The sequence below is a fragment of the Aquarana catesbeiana genome, linkage group LG04 (assembly GCF_042186555.1).
Source record: "Aquarana catesbeiana isolate 2022-GZ linkage group LG04, ASM4218655v1, whole genome shotgun sequence".
NCBI lineage: Eukaryota > Metazoa > Chordata > Amphibia > Anura > Ranidae > Aquarana > Aquarana catesbeiana.
The window spans coordinates 639,599,219-639,622,142 of NC_133327.1; the positions used below are offsets into that span (position 1 = coordinate 639,599,219).

General features: G+C 43.3%; 1 protein-coding gene across 1 annotated transcript in view; it reads right to left on the reverse strand.

The window, feature by feature from the left end:
• Nucleotides 1–22,924, reverse strand: part of RPS6KC1 (ribosomal protein S6 kinase C1) — a 238,383-nt gene that overhangs the window by 165,685 nt on the left and 49,774 nt on the right. Inside the window, exons 4-5 of the mRNA XM_073628393.1 lie at nucleotides 21,118–21,233; nucleotides 16,923–17,013 (exon numbers count right to left, since the gene is read on the reverse strand). Coding sequence (XP_073484494.1) covers nucleotides 16,923–17,013; nucleotides 21,118–21,233 — 207 coding nt within the window. The remainder of the gene's footprint in view (nucleotides 1–16,922; nucleotides 17,014–21,117; nucleotides 21,234–22,924) is intronic.

Genomic DNA, 22,924 nt, shown 5'->3' on the forward strand with positions numbered 1-22,924 from the left:
CCCACGTGCCTCTTCCCATGACTTCTCTGTCAAGAGCAATAGCAAAACCATCCACCCGTCCCCACATGTCAGGGTACTAGGTGTTATCCTGGATTCTGAACTCTCCTTTCAGCCCCACATCCAATCACTTTCCAAAGCTTGCTGCCTCAACCTCCGCAACATCTCTAAACTATGTCCCTTTCTAACCAGTGAAACCATAAAGCTCCTGATTCACTCCCTGGTTATCTCTCGCCTTGACTACTGCAACTCACTCCTCATTGGCTTACCTTTAAATAAACTATCCCCCCTTCAGTCCATCATGAATGCGGCTGCCAGACTCATCCACCTTACAAACTGCTCAGTGTCTGCTACCCCTCTCTGCCAATCCCTCCATTGGCTGCCACTCGCCCAACGAATTAAATTCAAAATACTAACAATAAGTTACAAAGCCATCCACAACTCTGCCCCCAGCTACATCACTAACCTAGTCTCAAAATACCAACCTAATCGCCATCTCTGTTCCTCCCAAGAACTCCTGCTCTCTAGCTCCCTCATCACCTCCTCCCATATCCGCCTCCAGGACTTCTCCCGAGCCTCGCCCATCCTCTGGAATTCCCTACCCCAATCTGTCAGACTGTCTCCAAATGTATCCACTTTTAGGCGATCCCTGAAAGCTTTCCTCTTCAGAGAAGCCTATCCTGCCTCCATCTAACAACTGCACTATTTTCTCCATTAGCTCATCCCCCACAGCTATTACCCTTTTGTATAACTTGACCCTCCCTCCTAGATTGTAAGCTCTAACGAGCAGGGCGCTCTGATTCCTCCTGTATTGAATTGTATTGTACTTGTACTGTCTGCCCTAATGTTGTAAAGTGCTGCGTAAACTGTCGGCGCTATATAAATCCTGTATAATAATAATAATAATAATTTGTATTTTGTTTCTTTTATGTCAGGTGTCAAGACATTGTGTTCAGTAGCTTTCTTCTTATGATTTTCACTATTAGTGCAGATTTATCTTGTTTTATACTAAAAAAGGAAAAAGAAAAATGAGTGCAATGGTGTGACCTTGGTGCCGAAATACTCATAGTGAGCTCCCCCACTGTGAGAATTACGGCACCCCCTGACTAGCACTCGCACTGTGGGCTTCTCTGAACCCTGCCCTGGCAAGACCAGTGCAGCACCATCTTTACCAGGAAGGCCTTAGATGATGCTGGAAATCCTCTAGCCAGGAAATGAAGTATCGGACTTTCTGCAGCTTCTAATGTACACCGCGAGAAGCTTACAGTGTGCAGTGAAATTGCAGCAACTCTAGTACAGGAGAGCAAAACGTATCCTATTACAGCCATGAATACTGCATTATCACTGTGATAGCAGCAGCTATAAAACGATCATTCCAAAAATGTCATGCTTCTCTTTACAATTCGCCAAATTATAGTACAAAAAAAACCTGCGCATAAGTCAAATGATCCATCCTAAACACCCATTCACAGAAAAACAATGCAGACCTACTTTTCAGGAACAACAGTTACACAGGGATCCAGTTTATATATTAATGTCGCCTGCAGTTTAAAATGGATGGGAAATATTTTAAAAGGTGCTAAGCAGCTGCAATGTCAATGGGATACATCTTACTCCAGGACAATAAAAGTGCACAGAGGGCTAAAGATCTGATGTAAGGTGTCACAACTTCGCATTCTGCCTGGAACGGCTTGTCAAGCAATGTGGACGGTAAGTGGCGAGAAATGAATATGCATCAGATGTAACCTCTGTCGGATTGTCTCGCAGGCATCTTACATGATTATAGAAAAGCCTTTCGTGCGGGAAGTGCGGCACAGCTCTTCTTCAGATGTGCTCATGAATACGCACGTCTGGCGTCCGCTCCTGGCAGCGCGAGCTCCCTGTTCTGCGTCCAACGCACAGGCAGGAGAAACTAACAATTATGGCTGTGTTATAGGTGAGTAAGCAAAGGCACAGGGAGGAATAGAGACAAATCCAGACTGGAAAATAGGACATCTTAACTGCTGCACAACCGCCCCCTGTACAGAGAATACAACCCAGGCAATGGATTACAGAAATTCTGTAAATTTGACTTAATCATTTAAAGTGCAATTATAGTGTAAAAGAATATTGCCAGCAGGAAGGCTTTTATTGAAAAAAAGACTCTGGATCTCTTTTCTGCAGTAAATGCTTCTTACCTGCCTGCTTGCATTAGTATGCTCACTGGCAATGAGGGCAAAAGAGACGAAGGAGGACAGATCCAGCATCCACCCGAGGGGAGTATGTACAGGGGTTGGACAAAATTATGGAAACGCCAGGTGAAAGAACAAAATTGTCACCTAACATGGTGTTGGACTGTCTTTGGCATCCAAGACAGCAGAATTCTCCTGGGAATTGACAAATATACAGTGGGGACGGAAAGTATTCAGACCCCCTTAAATTTTTCACTCTTTGTTATATTGCAGCCATTTGCTAAAATCATTTAAGTTCATTTTTTCCTCATTAATGTACACACAGCACCCCATATTGACAGAAAAACACAGAATTGTTGACATTTTTGCAGATTTATTAAAAAAGAAAAACTGAAATATCACATGGTCCTAAGTATTCAGACCCTTTGCTCAGTATTTAGTAGAAGCACCCTTTTGATCTAATACAGCCATGAGTCTTTTTGGGAAAGATGCAACAAGTTTTTCACACCTGGATTTGGGGATCCTCTGCCATTCCTCCTTGAAGATCCTCTCCAGTTCTGTCAGGTTGGATGGTAAACGTTGGTGGACAGCCATTTTTAGGTCTCTCCAGAGATGCTCAATTGGGTTTAAGTCAGGGCTCTGGCTGGGCCATTCAAGAACAGTCACTGAGTTTTTGTGAAGCCACTCCTTCGTTATTTTAGCTGTGTGCTCATTGTCTTGGGGTCATTGTCTTGTTGGAAGGTAAACCTTCGGCCCAGTCTGAGGTCCTGAGCACTCTGGAGAAGGTTTTCGTCCAGGATATCCCTGCACATTCATCTTTACCTCGATTGCAACCAGTCGTCCTGTCCCTGAAGCTGAAAAACACCCCTGCAGCATGATGCTGCCACCACCTTGCTTCACTGTTGGGACTGTATTGGACAGGCGATGAGCAGTGCCTGGTTTTCTCCACACATACCACTTAGAATTAAGGCCAAAAAGTTCTATCTTGGTCTCATCAGACCAAAGAATCTTATTTCTCACTATCTTGATGTCCTTCAGGTGTTTTTTAGCAAACTCTATGCAGGCTTTCATGTGTCTTGCACTGAGGAGAAGCTTCCGTCGAGCCACTCTGCCATAAAGCCCCAACTGGTGGAGGGCTGCAGTGATGGTTGACTTTCTACAACTTTCTCCCAACTGCATCTCTGGAGCTCAGCCACAGTGATCTTTGGGTTCTTCTTTACCTCTTTCACCAAGGCTCTTTTCCCCCGATAGCTCAGTTTGGCTGGACGGCCAGCTCTAGGAAGGTCCTGGTCGTCCCAAACGTCTTCCATTTAAGGATTATGGAGGCCACTGTGCTCTTAGGAACCTTAAGTGCAGTAGAATTTTTTTGTAACCTTGGCCAGATCTGTGCCTTGCCACAATTCTGTCTCTGAGCTCTTCAGTCAGTTCCTTTGACCTCATGATTCTCATTTGCTCTGACATGCACAGTGAGCTGTAAGGTCTTATATAGACAGGTGTGTGGCTTTCCTAATCAAGTCCAATCAGTATAATCAAACACAGCTGGACTCAAATGAAGGTGTAGAACCATCTCAAGGATGATCAGAAGAAATGGACAGCACCTGAGTTAAATATATGAGTGTCACAGCAAAGGGTCTGAATACTTAGAACCATGTGATATTTCGGTTTTTCTTTTTTAATAAATCTTCAAAAATGTCAACAATTCTGTGTTTTTCTCTCAATATGGGGTGCTGTGTGTACATTAATGAGGAAAAATGAATTTAAATGATTTTAGCAAATGGCTGCAATATAACAAAGAGTGAAAAATTTAAGGGGGTCTGAATACTTTCTGTCCCCACTGTAAGTCTTGGATGGTGGATTGTGGAATCTGACACCACTCTTCATGCATAAATCCGGATCACAAACCTGTCCTTTTGTCTCTTGCAGTCAGTTGACCATGTCGACCGTGCTTATGCTTATCAAATGACATTTTCCCAGAAACTATATATGCCGTCATAACCTTTGATCCTGTACCTTGAGACGCCGTAAATAATTTGGGAACTTCAGTCGCAGAGGCACCAGCTAAGTGGGCATCAACAATTTGCCCTCTTTGAAACTCAGTAAGCTCTGACATGACTCTGTATTAGACCCCTTTCACACTGAGCAGCCCCGGGCGTCAGCGGTAAAGCAGCGCTATTTTTAGTGCCGCTTTACCGGTGCTATTCTGTCGCTAGCGGGGCGGTTTTAATCCCCCCTCTAGCGGCTAAAACGGGGTTAAATCCGCCCGCAAAATGGCGCGTTGCCGGCGTTATCACATCGCTGCCCCATTGTTTTCAATGGGCAGGAGCGGTGTATTCACTGCTCCTCCACCGCTACAAAGAAGCTGCTGGCAGGACTTTTTGTCATGCCCTGCCAGCGCAGCGCCCCAGTGTGAAAGCACTCTGGCTTTCACACTGGGTTTGCAGCTGAGGCTTTTTTCAGGCGCTTTACAGGTGCTATTTTTAGCACTGTAGCACCTGAAAAACGCCTCAGCATGAAAGGGGTCTTACTAACAGCACATGCAGTGAATGAGGAAAGTGAGGCTTCCCATCTGTTAGCCAGACGTTTCATCACACAGCGGAGGTAAAAGAATGTTACACCACTTCTGCTTTCTTCATTCTGCACTCCTGTTAACCGTTTGAGCTGAAGCTCGCTGTCTGCTGACATCACAGAGCCGGTCCAGGCTCAGGCAAGATCGCCCACATGCCTGGACTGGCACCCAGCTCAGCCTCTCAGTAAGCCGCTAAGAGCCTGAGCCTGCCGCTCTCGCCCTCTACCCAGCGCTTCAGTGAGGGGGGGGCAGAGCAGAGAGCTGGTGACTGACAATCACCAGCTCTCTGCTTGGGGAGCTCTGAGGACCGACCGAGCGATTGGCGGTGTGAGATCACTCAGTTCTCTGTGTTAGCGGTGCAGGGGGGGCCATGCTACAGCAACCTAGGGAAGTATGATTATTAAATTTAAAATAAAAACAAACATACTCCTCTTTTAACTGCCTCAAAATTAGCATGTTCCATCCTCTTTCTTTCCAGGGCATTTTTCAGTGCCGTGATGGTTTGACTGACAGTTACTCTTTACTCATTTTTTGGGACACATAGCACTTTCTTTGGTGGTATTTAATAATCACTGGATTTTATATAAGTACAAGAACAGGACAAACACCACAAAACGACCCCTTTTTAGAAAGTACACCCCAAAATGATCTACTTTTTGGTAAATGAAGGAACAGGCTGATACAGAGGAAAAGGAAAAAAGACTTGAAAAGGACTTTTGAAATTACACTTACATGTTAAAAATCCTTACGAGATTTTAGTATTAGGTTGAATTAGGGCATGGCCTGTAGCTGTATGGCGTAAGGTGTGCAGAGTGAGAGCTCTTACCACCATATCTCCGCCGAAGAGGGTGACCGGTACCATCGCTAAGCTGGATAAGTACCGCTACGAAGAGCAGGACCCGGCGGAGGAAGATGGCATCGCTCCACTCCCGAAGGAAGAAGAGACTGCCACTTGGGACAACGCCAGAGTGCTCAAGGTCATCTCCTTATTCTAGACTACCCTCACCTCTAAGATTGAGGCAGTGAAGGTTGATATATCCCTCATACGGCAAGATATACACAATATGCCGGAGAGGGTAACCGAGACCGAGCAGCGAGTCAGCCACGTGGAGGACGGCCTGCCGTTACTGCAAGTAAATACTGACAGGCTACAGCACTAGTTAAACTCCATTCTCCACAAGCAGGATGACATGGAGAACAGACTCCGGTGCTGCAATTTCCTCTTTGGTGGACTGTCTGAACGGGCTGAAGGCTCAGACCCCTCAACCTTCTTGGAAAACATGCTGACCAGAACCTTCGGTAGAGAGGCCTTCTCCTCCACGTTTGTGGTAGAGTGGCCCACCACCTGGCTGCGATTCCCCCACCGAGCGGCACCCCACCATGTGCATTCATCGCTAAATTCTTGAATTACCGTGACAGAGACACCATCCTGAGGCTTACTCGTGGAAGAGGCAACATCCCCTTTGGTAATGTGCATGTCGCTATGTTCCCGGATTTCTCTGTCGAGGTACAGAAGAAGAGGGCGCAGTTCATCTAGGCCAAGCGGCAGCTCCGGATCCACCATCTGACGTATGCAATGCTTTTCCCAGCAAGACTAGGAGCGACAGCAAAGCACAATTTTTTTTGAAGATTCAGTAATTAGGTTGAATTCAACGATCAACAGAAATGATAGCTACTTTTAAGAGCTTGTTCATACTATGTGCAGTTACCTGCGTTTTTCTCTTTATGAATAAATTCAGGCAACTGCAATGACACAGTTACATAGTTAGTCTGCTTAAAAAAAAAAAAAAAAAAAAAAAAAGTCCATCTAGTTCCACCAATAAAAGGGGAATTTTTTTTAAAACAATAGTTTTCTGTGTGTAATATTCACACCAAAATGCAATGTTTCACTGCATTCCAGAACTGTGTGATATTATGCAACATGTTTGGATAATATCGCACTGCTCTAGATAGCCATGCATGTCAGTGCACTTATGTTTGTCCCATTGAGAATATCATCTATTTGGCCACTGGCTCCTGCTACTATCAATCTGTCCAATGAGGAGAGAGAGAGACAGTGGCTGATCTTGTGCACAATCGCTGGGTCGGATGGGCTCAGGTAAAAAAATCCTTGAGGCTTTACAACCACTTTAATTTGCACGGGGTGGGCTATACTAAACAGAAGCACTCAAGAATTTTATGTGCAGAGATTATTAGAAGATTTTGGTGTATATATATATATATTTTTTTTTTTTTACTTATTTATTAAGGATAACACATAATTGGTGGAATTATATTTGTCATAGATTGATTTACTGGTTCAGAGGAACCTAATTTATAATTTGAGCACTTTAGTTTATTAGTTTAATTATAAGCAGCGCTACACTGCATTATCTATATTATTTCATGTCACTGCACTGCTGTGCAATGACATGAATGAGGTGTCACTTTTTACACTTCATATAAAGTTCAGTTAGAAAAAAAAGAAAAAAGGGGGGGGGGGCTGTGCAATGCAATAAAAACGCACATCACACCGCCCCCTGCTGCACAGCTCTGTAGCTTAAAATGCTGATGCCCGCACACTAAATCGCTTCAGTTTATTGTGCTAGCAGCAGAACTTCAGGCGGTGGGCTAATGTGAATGAGTCCCGAGTATCGCATTCTTAATTGTCATTGCAAAGTTTACTTTAAAATTATATGTCTGGAATTTTAGCTTGTTTGCTCGCTCGCTTTTTTGTATTTTCAAGAAGGATTTTCCAGAACAAATTTCCTGTATCTCCTAAACTAAAAGGATCTGTAAATGGTTAATTCACTCTGATAAAAAGGAGGAGAAGTGCGTCTGTGTGCATTTTTTTCTGCAACTTCCATGTGTACAACAAACACCAAATAGCAACCCTGCCATCCTTCATAAAAATGCCATTTATTTGCCCTGCAAAATTAGCAGCTGATTAATTCAGATTCTGTAGATTATTGTGGGTCACCATTGACAGCTGTATTATGTGCAATCATTGTTGCTGAGTGCCACAACACTTAATTGGTACTGTCACTTAAGGAAAAAAAAAACATAAAATGAAACCGGGGAAAAACAGGTATTCATTTTTCAAGTGTTTTGAAGGCCGGTTTGAATACTGTTAACATTTCAAATTTGCATCTCTCAATCACAGATGTTTCCCAGATTCTGACACTAGACTAAATTTCAAATATTTACGCATTAAGCTTGTCATGCATGTAGCCTTAGCAGAGCCTGGAGGAGGGTGCAAGGTAAAGCAACACTGCCCCCAAGAGGTAAAGCTTAAAATATCTGACCACAGCAAATATCTTCTACCTCTAAAATATGTCAAAAGATATGCTGGATAATGAAAGCGATACAAAAAAGCTGGCTGAAAAACATGATTACATTTTAAGATATGTTCTTACTTTTTAAGATTTACAATATATTTACTATACAGGTTACCCTGGGAATAATCTTAATTAACATTAAAGCTCTCATATCAGTGTACTGCCTATGGAGCAGAGCAATTTTTACATTTGGATAAATAAAAAACAAGAAGATTTCAAAAACAGCCATGGCTCGAGCCAGCTGACTGTTGGCGTGATGATGTCAAGGGCTAGTGCTCCACCAACAGAGGCTGTGACAGCCTCCGTTCCCAGTCGATGCCTTGTATGGGGAAACGCGTCGGGTGGAGCACTAACCCTTGACGTCATCACGCCAACAGTCAGCTGGCTCGAGCCGTGGCTGTTTTTGAAATCTTCTTACCGTGTTCTTGGATGAAAGCGTTGCCACATTTTTTTTTTTAAATAAATTCACTTTGGACATACTACACCATGAAGTCCTTTCTTTTATCCTCTATTTAATGAGACCATCCAGGACTATTTGAAAATATAGGATGACTCTCATCTGGAAGCCTTCTCTCTAAAATTGGATATCCCGCTGCAACAGAAGGAGTATTTTCCCCTAAAAAGAACCACAGGAGGATCGTATTCCTGCCGGCAGATCCTACGAATCTGGTAAGCAGCATTGATATTATTTCCTGACTTCCGAATATTGGAAGATATAAGGTGTCTCATATCGTGGTCATTACACTTATATGGACTATTTTTTTGAGCATATGCAATAGTTTCTGTGATCACTCTTTATATTGATCAGTTCACTAATTGTATTATATGTATTTTCTTGTGTATTGGCATTTTATATGAATGGCCTTGTTTTGAGATATTACACTTGCAACACTTTTTTGGTACTACTTTTTCAATTTTTCACTTATTCACTTTTCTTAACTGAATAGTAGTGGATGTGCGCTTGTTTTTTATCCATACGTTTGTAGCTTCAGTATTTAGGCTATTTGCGAGCTGCAGCATCCCGTTCTTGTATAGGTTAGTGCAGATATTTACTCCATTATTATTATCATTTTTTTTTGCTATGGGTCTTCTTCGAATTTGTACTCATGATAACTAAGTAATACATAATTGTTTTTTTGTTTTTTTTTTTATTCAGGCGATAGTCTGGCAAAAAATATTTTATTTTTAATGCAATCCATAGACAAAAAGTTCAAAATAAACCACAAAATTTGATTCTTTAATTTATTCTGTTTAAATATATGCTACAATTATGGGTATGATACCAAACACTGCAAATTACAGATTATTATGCTTTCTTTTTTAATGCAACACAAAAAAAAAAAAAATAACAAAAACTTTATATATAAATGAATAAGAAAAATAGAAACTAAATCAACGGGGAAATAGTAATAGTTAAAGAGGAGAACTGCAGTCTGCTCAAATAATTTGTAATAAAAACATCTTTGCCATTCTGAAGCTTCCCTCCAACTACTTTGCATATTGTTTTATATATATACTGTGATTCTGTACTTGCCAAATATGCTGCAGAAATCTCCCTCCACTGAGTCTGGCTGCAACCATTTTAACTGTGGGCAGCTGAAGCTGCTGCCTGTTCACTTCCTGGATTTACACAGAAGCACACCTCTAGCTCTAAAGCCTTCTTTGGCCCTCCTATGACTCATCCCCCCTTCCTTTCTGGCAAACTCTCACAAGAGTGAGTGAGAGAGAGCTGTGCATGATGTCATAAGCCTAGGCTTTTTACCAGACAAGAAACAGGAAGTGGGCTGTATAAGGTATTGGTACTGGCAGAAAAAAAATGTTTTACTATCCAAAGTTAAAATAACAACAAGGGCAGAAGATTTAATAGATGGAAAGTTGAAAAAAATGACTGAAGTTCCACTTTAAGTGGAGAAGGGAAAGAAGAAGTTCATTAGGGCCAATTAGGGAATACAGCCCACAGAAGTCTGCATTTCAGGGACCTGCCACTAGGCCATAAAAAGGAGTTTTACTCTTGCATCTGAATTCACAATTGTAGCTTTTTTCTACAATGGATTTTAACTTCAATGGGAGAGCCAAGAAACTAGTTCTTAGAGGAAGGCCTGCCCTAGATAAAAAAAACCACATATTTATGTAGGGCAGCAACTCCCCCAATAAACAATCCATATCAGAGCTGCAAATTTCAGAACCGGGTTCACAATTCACACAGCCTCAAAAATTCCCCCTTCGAGTACCTTGCAGTACGCCATTTTTTACATTGGAAGCTTCCCATGCCACACTCCTGCTCAGTGAATTTTCAAAGAGTTTTAAAGTGGTTGTAAACCCTTTTTAAAAATTCAAAAAAAAACCCCAAAAAACTGCAAGACAAAGGCATAATGAGCTAGTTTGTATAGCATACTAGCTCATTATGAATTACTTACCTTAGATCGAACCCCCAACAGCGGTCCTCGTTTACCTCTCCGGCGGCTGACATCTCCCCGGGGGGGTTGCTTCCGGGTATTGCGGCTCTGGCGCTGTGATTGGCCGGAGCCACGATGACGTCACTCCTGCGCATGCGCGCGTGGGAGCCACCGGTACCGTCACAGTACAACTGAAGCAATGGCACGTACATGCTGTTGCTTCAGGTTGCTTCAGTTTGCTTAAGTGCGCATGTGCCGATGACGTCGGCACATGCAAATACAGGGATATCTCCTAAACCGTGCAGGTTTAGGAGATATCCAGTGTAGCTACAGGTAAGCCTTATTATAGGCTTGCCTGTAGTATAAAGTGGTGGTAAAGGGTTTACAACCACTTTAACTCAATGCGCTAAGGTGCTGCATGTGCCCTCTGCCTCCTGCTGCAGTTCAAATATCTCTCCCTCCCATGGCTAAAATGTGTCTGTCAGGGCTGGGCTTGGCCCTTCCTTCTCTGAGCTGGCCGCTCAACTGTCGGATAATTTCCAGCTCCTCTCTCTCCACATGTACTCACCTGTTGATGATATCCTGCTCGTCAGTCCTGCCTACTTAAGCCGTCCAGCCCAGAGGATTTCTGCCTTCGCCTTAGTCAACATCACAGAGACGTCTGCTGCATTCCTGTTAAAAGACTTGCTTGGCTGACATCCCTTCTGGCTCCAGATCCTGCTTGCTGTTCTACTACGCTCATCCCACAAAGCCACAGGTTGTACACCATTACAACCTTCTAGCATATGATAAGGTGGGCGTTGGGCGCCTGCACAGCATCCTTGTTTGCCTCTCCTCTGCCCCATTACATCAGCACTGGGGTCACATTAGCTGAGTGAGGGCGAGAAGCTGGGGGATAAGAGACACATTGGAATACTAGTCACTACATGTATGGATGATGCTGCGTTCTGTAAAATTATTTGTTTCGTTTTTACATTTTAAATGGGGTGCCTTGTGCAGAATTTTAAAGGATGCCTTGACTGAAAAAGGGGTGAGAAACATTGGTTTAAAGTACTTAAAGCAGACCTTCACCCAAAAGTGGGAAGTTCCACTCTTTCCTTCCCCCTCTGCCAAGTTTGGAATAAATGTATTTGGTGGGGGGAGTGGGTTACCTGGTTTTGACCCGTATCTGCTCTCACTTCCGGTCGGATGGCTGCGCCGGATCCAACAAAAGTTCTCTACCTGCCCGCAACCTTCTGAGACATGTCACAGGTACCAGAAGGCTGTAGAACAATTCACAAAGTGCAGTGCGGCTCACGCATATGAAATGTGAAGTCGTAAGGTGTCACAGCTGGATGCCACAGTTAACATGCAGGGACCAGGGACCCGAAGACCAGTGAAGAATCGGCCCAGTTAAAGACATCCTTGGACAGGTGAGTGTCTGTTTATTAAAAATCAGCAGCTACAGTTTTTGTAGCTGCTGACTTTTTACTTTTGCAGAATTGACTAAAGCTCCTCTTTAAGTGTACTGCCTAAGCCAGGAAGAAGGAGATACACCCCAAAAGCTTGTTCTGAAAATATAATTGTTCTGTATAGGGGAATCCAAGATGAGGATATAAAAAATAATTTCAACAATTATTCCAGAAGTAACCACAAATGTGTGTATATATTTATCTATTTATTTATTTACACACACGTGAACTTTAATGGCATCCCAGTCTTAGTCCATAGGGTTCAATATTGAGTTGGCCCAGCCTTTGCAGCTATAACAGCTTCAACAATTTCATGCTCCCAACTTTGTGGGAACAGTTTGGGGATGTTTTTTTTCTGTTCCAACATGACTGCACACCAGTGCACAAAACAAGGTCTGTAAAGACATGGATGAGCGAGTTTGGGGTGGAAGAACTTGACTGGCCTGGTCAGTCTGACCTCAACCTGATAGAACACCTTTGTAATGAATTAGAACGGAGACTACGAGCCAGGCCTCCTCATCCACATCAGTGCCTGACCTCACAAATGCGCTTCTGGAAGAATGGTCAAACCTTCCCATAGACACACTCCTAAACCTTGTAGACAGCCTTCCCAGAAGAGTTGAAGCTGTTATAGCTGCAAAGGGTGGGCCAACTCAATATTGAACCCTACGACTGGAATGCTATAAAAGTTCATGTGCGTGTAAAGGCAGCAGTCCCAATACTTTTTACAATATAGTGTGTGTTTGAAATGATTGTCACCTTTTATAATTGATTGGAGATGTTCTTTGCATTTATTTACAGTTCCATATCAGTATTACTATTGGCTGTGTTTGCCAGATATAGTCCCCACGTAATGTAATTTCTAATCAAGAGACTTTTTCTTGAGCTTGCTATCCAATAAATGCTAACATTTTTTACACATAACATCTTCTTATTTCTTTTCCTTCAAAGTTTGAATGTCCATTCAGGTTTATTGAGCCTAAATTGTAGAAACTTTAGCATTTGATTGTACTCAGTTTTTCAGTATTATTTTACAATAGTAGAAAGATGCAGAAAAGGCTAAGCATGGAATAGATCATGTGACATACTAACTGCTACTGTTCTAATTGAGCAGAAAACAGTGTTATAGAAGAGTCCTTTTATTCCTTCATTACTTTTTTTTATTATTGTTACAGGTCTCTGCAGGCTGTTCAAAAAGGCATTTTCAAAAGACAATTCTCTCTCTGTATCAATTGCTCCCAACAGCCTCTAGAGGGAGCAAAAAGAAAGAAGACAGACTGTTTATTTATCCCAGTACAAATTTCATCTTTTTTCTTCCCTTGTGCTCCCTCTAGTGGCGGTTTACAGGAACTGTGTCACATAAAAGTAGACAACTTCAGAGCTCTGTTATTTGACACTAGAATGGCCCATTCACACAGGTGATTATCATCTCTGCCAACGGATGGAAACATTTTTCTCCATGCACAGGCTTTATGCGGACAGCAGCAATACAACCATATTACTATTCTGTACAAATTGATGGCCGGCGCTGCTGCTATAACCACTCATGTAAGACAGCTTGCGTCCTGGGATAGCATTTCTTGCTGCAGCTAACCGTCCAGTTTGTACGTGGTCATAAAAGAGTCCTGCAGCGTTTAGCCACATCTGAAAGCTGGGATGGGATGAGAAATGAGTGCAGATTCAATGTATAGGTGCAACAGGGTGCCATGCAAAATGAAAGGCACTGCAACGCAGTGGGGAATGAGCCCTTAGACTTCAGGTGATCTCTGAGCTCTGGCACTGAAATACTACTGGTTCTCTTAAAAATGAAAGTAGAAGTATAGGAAAAACTTTTTTTTCCCATTTTGGACAGAGCAAGGGAGGGTTATAACCCCTGTCAGATGGGGTTTTTTTTTGCCATCTGTGTCCCATTGCAGAGATTTCCCTTCACTTCCTGTTCCATTGCCAAACAGGAAGTGAGAGGAAATCCCTGCAAATTAAGGGATTCCCTTGGGGGACCCCCAGGTCACCCAAACTAGTGTCCCCATTGAAATATTTCCCCTCTATTACTTGTCTATGAACAACCCAAAATATGGGGTTTTCTTTTACTTTCACTGATAATGGTAAACAAGACACAGAGAGGGTGAATCTCCTTAACGGGGCACAGACAGCAATAAAAACTGACAGGGGTTCTCTCTCTCCTCAATCCAAAATGTAAAAAAATGTTTTACCTTTAGTTATACTTTAAATGTATTCAGGCTGTTATGCCCAATGCTGACCATATACTGTATATAACAATGGTGGAAGCGCATATTATCAAAAAAGAATCGTATCTTTCGGAAACGAATTGCACTAAAAGGTTGTTTCAAGCAGAAAATGAAGGCCTCATGCACACTGGACATTTTTGCAGCAGCTGCTGCTACCGGTATGTACATCTGCCATTTTTTTCCCCCGCCTCTACATTCCCTTGCATGTCAGCCTGTGTGTCCATGCACATACAGACTTTTAGCAGCATTGAAGCTGCATTCACACTACAGCATCTAGAATCGCGTGCAGATTTGCCACGAATCTGCCGGCGATTTGACATCGTCGAGGTGTAAATGACAAAACGCCAGACTCGCATTCGAGATGCCATTTATTTGAATGGCACCTCAAATCGCGGTGCGGGTTGCCGCAATTTGTCGCGCGATAAATCATGCGGCAACCCGCACCGCGATTTGAGGGGTCATTCAAATGAATGGCATCTCGAAATTACAAGCAGAAAAAAAAAAAAAAAACACACTGCCAGTGCGTCCAGGAGCAGGAGAGTTTGGGCAGAAAAAACGCTTGACGCTTGTTAACGCATCTAAACGCGGGCTTGAGCGTTAATTCATTTCAATGAGCATTTCAATGAGCAGAATTATTCTGGCCAATGAAACAAATTAACGCCCAAGAGCTTGACACCTGTAAAAGAGCCTAAATGCTTGAAAAAGCATTAGGCTAGGTTCACATATATGTGGGTCCTGTTTTGGCGCAGAGTCCGGTGGGGTTTCCATTAAGCAGTTCAGGTGCGTAATTGAAATAAAAACGCACCTGAACTGGACTGAAAACTGTAAAGGACTCTTTTAACATTCGCACCGCAGCTGGCCTCACATACAGTATATGTGAACCGTCTCCATTGAAAGCCGGTCTGGTTCACATGTAATACGAATCAGATGCGGTTCAAAAACACATTCTATTAGCATATATGTGAACCGAGCCTTAGACACTTTTACAAGTGTCAGGCTTTTTTTTATTTTTTCTGGAAAAACGCTGCTGGCTTCTAGGAAAGTTAAAGAAAACGTCTTGTATGCATGAGGCTTAAATCAGATAAGTCTTCTACTTTGCTGTGACGAACAATAATATTAGGTGAAAGATCAATGGGAACAAATGCACATTGATTCATTATTTTCACAAGCAAGGGAACTAAAAATGGCAGTTTTCAAAGTTATGTGTATAGCCGTGTGCAGAGGATTAATGGGGAATATTGTTACCAGCATGGCCAATAGAAGCCCCAGAGGGCTCTATGAATACCATTGTGAACTGTGAAGTATGTCATCCGTAGTCAGAAGGCCTCCTCTGCATGCGTCTTCTAGGTCAGTGAATTACAGTATTGACACTAGCACTTTAGGATCGAGAGATCAGCAAAGGAAGCCTCCATGAGCAAGCAATTTCAGTATAGGACAGGAGCCTCTACAACTGTACAAGACTGAGAGCTCGTTCACATAAGCGTCTAAAATGCCACGTTTAGATGCGTACAGCGCACAGTTTTGTACGTATCTAAACACAGCGCTATAGTCATCAGTGAGTCCATATCTACACCTGCACAAAAATGTGCATTGCGTTTAACTGCATACCCAAAAAGAAGGTTACAGCAGCATCCAAGGCCGCACAAATCTGTAGATTAAATGCATGTATATGGTTTACATGCACGTAAACGCACGCATGCATGCATAACGTATTCGAAGAACTGTATTCATCTAAATGCTGTATGAATCTAAACGCCAGTAGTTTAGGCACAGATTTTATGCAGAATTTTCTGCTAGCTCTGCCACCAAGAGCTTGCATTCCATGCAGAAAATATGCCTATGGTTGTGTAAATTAAGTCTGAATCACATTTCTGGCAGCGTTGATCTTGTAAAATAGACAGTAAAGTGGTGATTAGATACTGCAATGATATTCATATGCATAAAAGCCAAAAGCTATCCACATCTTTAAAGAGTAACTCCACTTTTGTTGAGAAAAAAAAAACATTCCCTTTTGTTGCAGATTCCTACCTTTTGTTTTTCTGTAGAAATAGCTGTTTGTTTGTATATGTGTTCATGAGCAAATTTTTATGGGAGTGGTTTTACAATTATCAATCAGTTGTTGCAGCTGCAGGGCTCTAATGAGGAAAGTGGCTGGGTCTGCATCCCTTTAGGCCCCATTCACACTTGTGCGACTTGTCCTGCGACTTGGGAATCCAAGGTTGTATGACAAGTCGTACCGTTCATATCTGTGCGACGTTAAGTCGTAGCGACCTCAAAGTAGTCCCTGCACTACTTTGGCCCGACTTTGATGTGACTTGAGGTCCATAGACCTCAAGATTACACAGGCATTGCTTCAAGTCGCATCAAATTCGCGTGACTTTCAGGTCGCACAAGTGTGAATGTGGCCTAAGACGTGATTTCCCTTTGGGAGTATCTCACCAAAAATTAAATTTTTGTTGCAGGGGATGCCAAAGAAAATCTGACATGTATCTTGGTTCAGACTTCTGGGAAAATCAGTGAGCCAATCACACAAGCAGGAAATTACATTTCTGGGGGGGTGTGCTGTACACCATCTGTATACAGAACACCTCCAGATAGCCATACTGCATTTTACAGAAAATGACAGAGCTGCAGATTGAAAGGAAAGTTAATTTTCAAGAACATCCAATTACAATGTGACTTCTTGAGTCGCAATTATATATGCTATAATATTTTAATCTGCTATTTTTTTTTCCAACAAAAGTGGAGTTACCCTTTAAAGCAGCAAAACATTCTCACCTTCAGAGCTACAGTCAGACAGGCTGTCAGGGAAGTCTGTAAAAGGCTCAGCTGGGCCAATCAGATCAGACCCATCATGTACTTCTCCACCCTGCAAGGAAACACAAAATTAAACATTACAAAAAGGTATCTTGATGCATGTCCTACATAGTTCTGATCTCAGACAGGAAAAGCTATACAGTACATGGTGGTGTTATGGTTAGCAAGTATACAAGATCTGATAACTGCACTGCTAGGGTTTAGGTGGAGGGGCTTTACTTACAAATGCTGCATTTTGCATCTGAACGTAGCACTACTCAAATGCAAGCTTCTGAGTGTAGGGCTTACGTCTGATCTGTAATTAATGGCAACACAACCTCATTTTTATAGGACCCGTGGCGTCCAAACAAAAAAGCATAGAGAAACAGTTCACATAACAGGTCAGCCACACTGCAAAATAAAATCAATTAAAAGTGAACAAAAAAAAGCAAAAGCGACTGAAATGCAGAAAGACAAAAGTTGCCTACCAGAGCCCTCATTTTGTTAAAGTGTATTTCCAGGCAAATAGTACTGTCTGAATATTCAACATGCATTCCTCTAGCTGTATATTTATATAATGCTCAAAGTTTGCATTATTTCCCATCCATTTTACCTGTTGATCCTGCCAGTTGTTTCAATGCCACCTCATTTCTTGTGGAGGTCTGACAACTCTGCTGCCGAAAATGACAGCAGGATTGTCATCCTCTCTGCACAGCACTTGCAGCTCCTCCCCTTTCCTGTAATGTCAATGCGCCGCAAGTATAGAAAAGGAGAAGCATGGAGGTTGAACAGGCACTTAAACACAAGAGAAGATCATAAACAATTGTATATTTACTGTCCGATTTTACAAACATCATAGACAGGGGTGTAGTGCAGTAGCCGATTTAAAATGGTTTAGCAATATTATCTATTTTAAGGAAACTCCATCAACTAGTGGAAGTTTTTCCATTTTATGATCTATACCTGGATGACAGCTTTGGCTAAGCAAAGGACAGGAGTCCCACAGGGCTTCTAACTTACCAGCTGGTCCGTGGTCACTGTACCTCTGCCGCCCTCTCCGCATGATTTTAATTCTCAAACTGCAACTGTCTAATAGCTGTGTCCTCCAAATTAGGAGCATGTGCTCAGATAATTTAACTAATCCACTGCCTGTTCATCTCCAATGCTGCGATGTCCCAGCTGTGGGCCAGACAGCACAAAGATCATCTGAATGCTATGGGCACCTATATGCTGAGCACACACAAAGCAATTTGCAGGAAATTGAGAAAAATTTGAATACAAAAACACATTGATCAAAGCAATCTGCTGCTAACTCTTTCTTGAAGCTGTGAAATGAACAAAACTGTTAATAGCAGATTCCCTTGATCTCATCTTTATTTTTTACTAAACAGAAAATCTGGATGAAATTATTTCTGAAGACCTTGTTGCCAAATCCAGAGGCATAACTAAGGTTGAACTGGATGGACTTGTGTCTTTTTTCAACCTGACTAACTATGTAACCTTCAAGTGCCATTAAAAGGTTTAATAAAAAAAATAAAAATTACAAACGTCATACTTACCTGCTCTGTGCAGTGGTTTTGCAGAGAGCAGCCCTGATCCTCCTTTTTTTGGGTCCCCCACTGGCACTCCTGGCTCCTCCTCTTGAGCAAGTGCCCCCAATAGAAAGCTGCTTGCTCTGGGGGCACTGGTGTGTGCTCGCTCCTAAGCCCCTCTATGCATCCATAAGACACAATATTGCTCGGTCCCGCCCACTGTGCCGCTCCTTATTGGCTCACTGGCTACAAAAAAATGGCCGCTGCCACAAGGTGTTTTTCTTCGTGTGTTCAGTGGAGAGGGGAGGGGCAGACAGACAATCGGCTTCTCTCTTCAGTGTACAAGTCAATTATTCTCTTGTACACTGAAACAGATTGGTTGCACAAATCGGAGCCCCCTCCCCTCTCCACTGAACACACGGCTTGTTGTGGGAGTTTGCTCAGCTCTACCATCTGTGTGATATGCGGGGATGTCGGTGTACAGCCCGGGCCAGCGACACATGATCATCAGCTTTAATCTCCACCATAGATATCTATGGGGACAGCGGGCATTGTCTTGTGTACATGGAGGATGCAATGTATGGGGGAGGTAACTATGTACAGGGGAGGGAGGCAATATGTACGGGGGGCAACTATGGCTCTGCTGGGGGCACCCGATGTAAGGAGGGACTCCGCTGGGGGCACCCGATGTAAGGAGGGACTCCGCTGGGGGCACCCGATGCAAGGAGGGACTCCGCTGGGGGCACCCGATGCAAGGAGGGACTCCGCTGGGGGCACCCGATGCAAGGAGGGACTCCGCTGGGGGCACCCGATGCAAGGAGGGACTCCGCTGGGGGCACCCGATGCAAGGAGGGACTCCGCTGGGGGCACCCGATGCAAGGAGGGACTCCGCTGGGGGCACCCGATGCAAGGAGGGACTCCGCTGGGGGCACACGATGTAAGGAGGGACTCCGCTGGGGGCACACGATGTAAGGAGGGACTCCGCTGGGGGCACACGATGTAAGGAGGGACTCCGCTGGGGGCACACGATGTAAGGAGGGACTCCGCTGGGGGCACACAATGTAAGGAGGGACTCCGCTGGGGGCACCCGATGTAAGGAGGGACTCCGCTGGGGGCACCCGATGTAAGGAGGGACTCCGCTGGGGGCACCCGATGTAAGGAGGGACTCCGCTGGGGGCACCTGATGGCATCTGGTGGCAGGCGACACGATCAGGGCTCTCACTGATTATGAATTATGGTGAGTTGAACCATTTCATTTTATATTACAATGTAATAATAGAAATAATGCACTTCAATCATCCTGACACCATAAAAACCATGGTGCCGTAATGATTGAAGCGCTAACACCAGGTGTTTGGGGTATTTTTATCTGCTGATTGTTAAACTTTCTGGAATACACATATTTCTATTGTGGTGTAGGATCTGGGCCTGCTGTCCCTCCATCCCTCTTTCTTTCCTTCCTTATCTCTCTTTCCCTCCCTCCCCACCTCTCTCTCTTTCTCTCTCTCTCTTTCATTTCAGACTCTAACCACACACCCTTTGAGCCACGCCCCTCTAAGACACACCTAATATTTCACTTAAACCACATCTACTTTTCGCCGCGACGCACTTCACGTGCTGCATTTATTCTTTTTCCGATATGCCATGCCAACAAATGAATGCACATTTTGCAGGCGGATTTAGCCCTTTTTCAGCTAGCGAGGGTTAAAACCGCCCCACTAGCGTCCGAATAGTGCCACTAAAACGGCGGTAAAGCAGCGCTACAAATAGCGCCGCTTTACTGCCGACGCCTGGGGTGGCTCAGTGTGAAAGGGGTCTTAACTAAAAGCCTGAAGCATATGACTAGTCCTTTGAAAATTTTCAGATAGCTGAAAAGGAGAGGAGTCCTTCTGAAGATGGGTACTAGATACTCTGTTACCTGAATGCCTAGATTTCTTAATATGGCAAAAAGGGTGCAAGTACTTTTGCGAACACTGTGGGTGCAGAGAATAAAATGAAAATGCGAGAAATTGGAAGTTATTGTCTCCTACTGCAAACTTGAGGAAGCGCCGATGAGGCAGGTAAACGGTATTTCCCTTGTCTCAGAGAGGCAAAAACCAACCTTGTCTCTGTCGCATTTTGAGGGGTGTCCCCTCTTCTTCAGAGCTCAGAGCGTCAGTATTTTGGACTGTTCATCCAACCTCTGGCATGTACTTGCAGACCAGGCGGGTTGGAGCATTTTGTGGACTTTGATTTGCTTGAAACACATTTTTTTTTGGGAGTATAAATTTGTATACCTTTTAATAATAAATTGTCGCAAAGGTAATGCGCTAGGCTGGTGCGCCCTCCTCTGTTCTTTATTATTTTTTATAGAGTACAGAATCTGGAGTAGCTGTGCATAGTAACCAATCAGCTCCCATCTTCAGCTTGTTCCAGTAGGCTTTAAAAATTAAAGATATAAGCTGATTGGTTGCCATGTACAGCTGCTCCAGATTCTGACTGCACCATTGAATTCCCTTCATTGGATTGATTTTTTCTTTTTTAAATCTCAAACTACATCAAACTGTTTTAGATCTTTCTAGAAAATGTGTATATAGGGAAAATAAAGATGAATAAAAAAGGATACAATTAACAATTTCCCAGATGTTATAGTCACTGATATTTACCTTAAAAAACTCCTCCAACTGCGAGCTGTTGTAGAGAGCTGGGATATTGGCAGAAAATTGGAGCAAATCTTCAGCACACTGGCGTCTCTCCTCGATCACACACTCATCAAATCTCCCTGGAATACAAGAGAGTCTCATTAGAAGGTAGAGAGGATGGAGATAGTGTGACATAAAGCTTGCATCATACCTCCAACTGTCTACAGAGACATGAACCCTGGCTGCAACAACCCATCTATGTACTGAGACACAATACAGACACCTGTCCTAATCATTTACCCCATCTCAAGCGAGATTCAACATCTGTCCACTGTTGTAAATGCCTGAAAATCTATGCAAATTGCTGAAGCAGAGCACAATACCCGGCTTGTCACTGTAGTTCATGCACAGTGCAGCTTACAGCACCTTCAGGCTGCATTCACACCTGAGTGTTTTCAGCACCCAACAAGCAAAATCCCATTCATTTCAATGACACCGGTTTACGTCTTGTCACCTGAAACAAAAACGCCTGAAAAATGCCCTAAGCTCAAAAAAGAACATGAGCTTCTTTGGGGCAGATTGCAGGCTGTTTTCTGCCTTTTAGGCTGCATTCACACCTGAGCGTTTCAAAGTTGCGTGTTTTTACCGTGATTTTGTTCAGGTCACCAATGTTAAAAGGTAGAAAAACGCCTGTAATCTGCCCCAAAGAAGAATCTCATGTTCTTTTTTGAGCTTAGGGCGTTTTTCAGGCGTTTTGCTTCAGGTGACAAAACACTCAGATGTGAACAGGTACCATTGAAATGAATGGGATTTTGCTTGCTTGGTGTTTTTCAGGCGTTTTTTCTGTCATTTTACAAGCTGAAAATGCTCAGGTGTGAATGCAGCCTCACATTGGTGACCTAAACAACATTGCAGTAAAATCGCGTGACTTTGAAACGCTCAGGTGTGAATGCAACCTCCTCAAGTGAGAAGCAGTACACAGAAGAAGTTTAACATTTCATATATTAACCACTTCAGCCCTGGAAGGATTTGCCCCCTTAATGACCAAGCCATTTTTTTGCGATGGACAATACCCCTTGAAATTTTCCACATTTTGTCATGTTACAACCAAAAGCATAAATGTATTTTATTGGTATTTTATGTGATAGACCAACACAAAGTTACACATAATTGTGAAGTGGAAAGAAAATGTTAAATGGTTTTCAAATTTTTTACAAATAAATATCTGAAAAGTGTGGCCTGTAAGTGTATTCAGCCACCCTGAGTCAATACTTTGTAGAATCACCTTTCACTGCAATTACAGCTGCAAGTCTTTTTGGGGATGTCTCTACCAGCTTTGCACATGCAGAGAGTGATATTTTTGCCTATTCTTTTTAAAATAGCTCAAGCTCTCTCAGATTGGATGGGGAGCGTCTGTGAACAGCAATTTTCCAGTCTTGCCACAGATTCTCAATTGGATTTAGGTCTGGACTTTGACTGGGCCATTCTAACAAATGAATATGCTTTGATCTAAACCAGGGGTAGGCAACCTTTGAGAGGTGGAGATCTACCTGAACAGCATGAAGAGAGCAAAGATCACCGATGTTCGGCACCCCTTTTTTTGGGGGGGGGGGCACCTAGTTTTGACAGGTATCCAGCTCCCACTTCCGCTCGGGCCGCCTAGGCGACTCAAGTGAAAGTTATCCTCTCCCCCTCCCTCCCTGTAAAGGGCTGTGAAGCAGCAAGCTGTCACAGCCGGGTGCCCACACTTGTGATGCCGGCCCCGGGGAGAAGAGATGGAGAGATCCGAGGTTTCGGGCGGCCACATCGATGGATCCTGGGACAGGCGAGT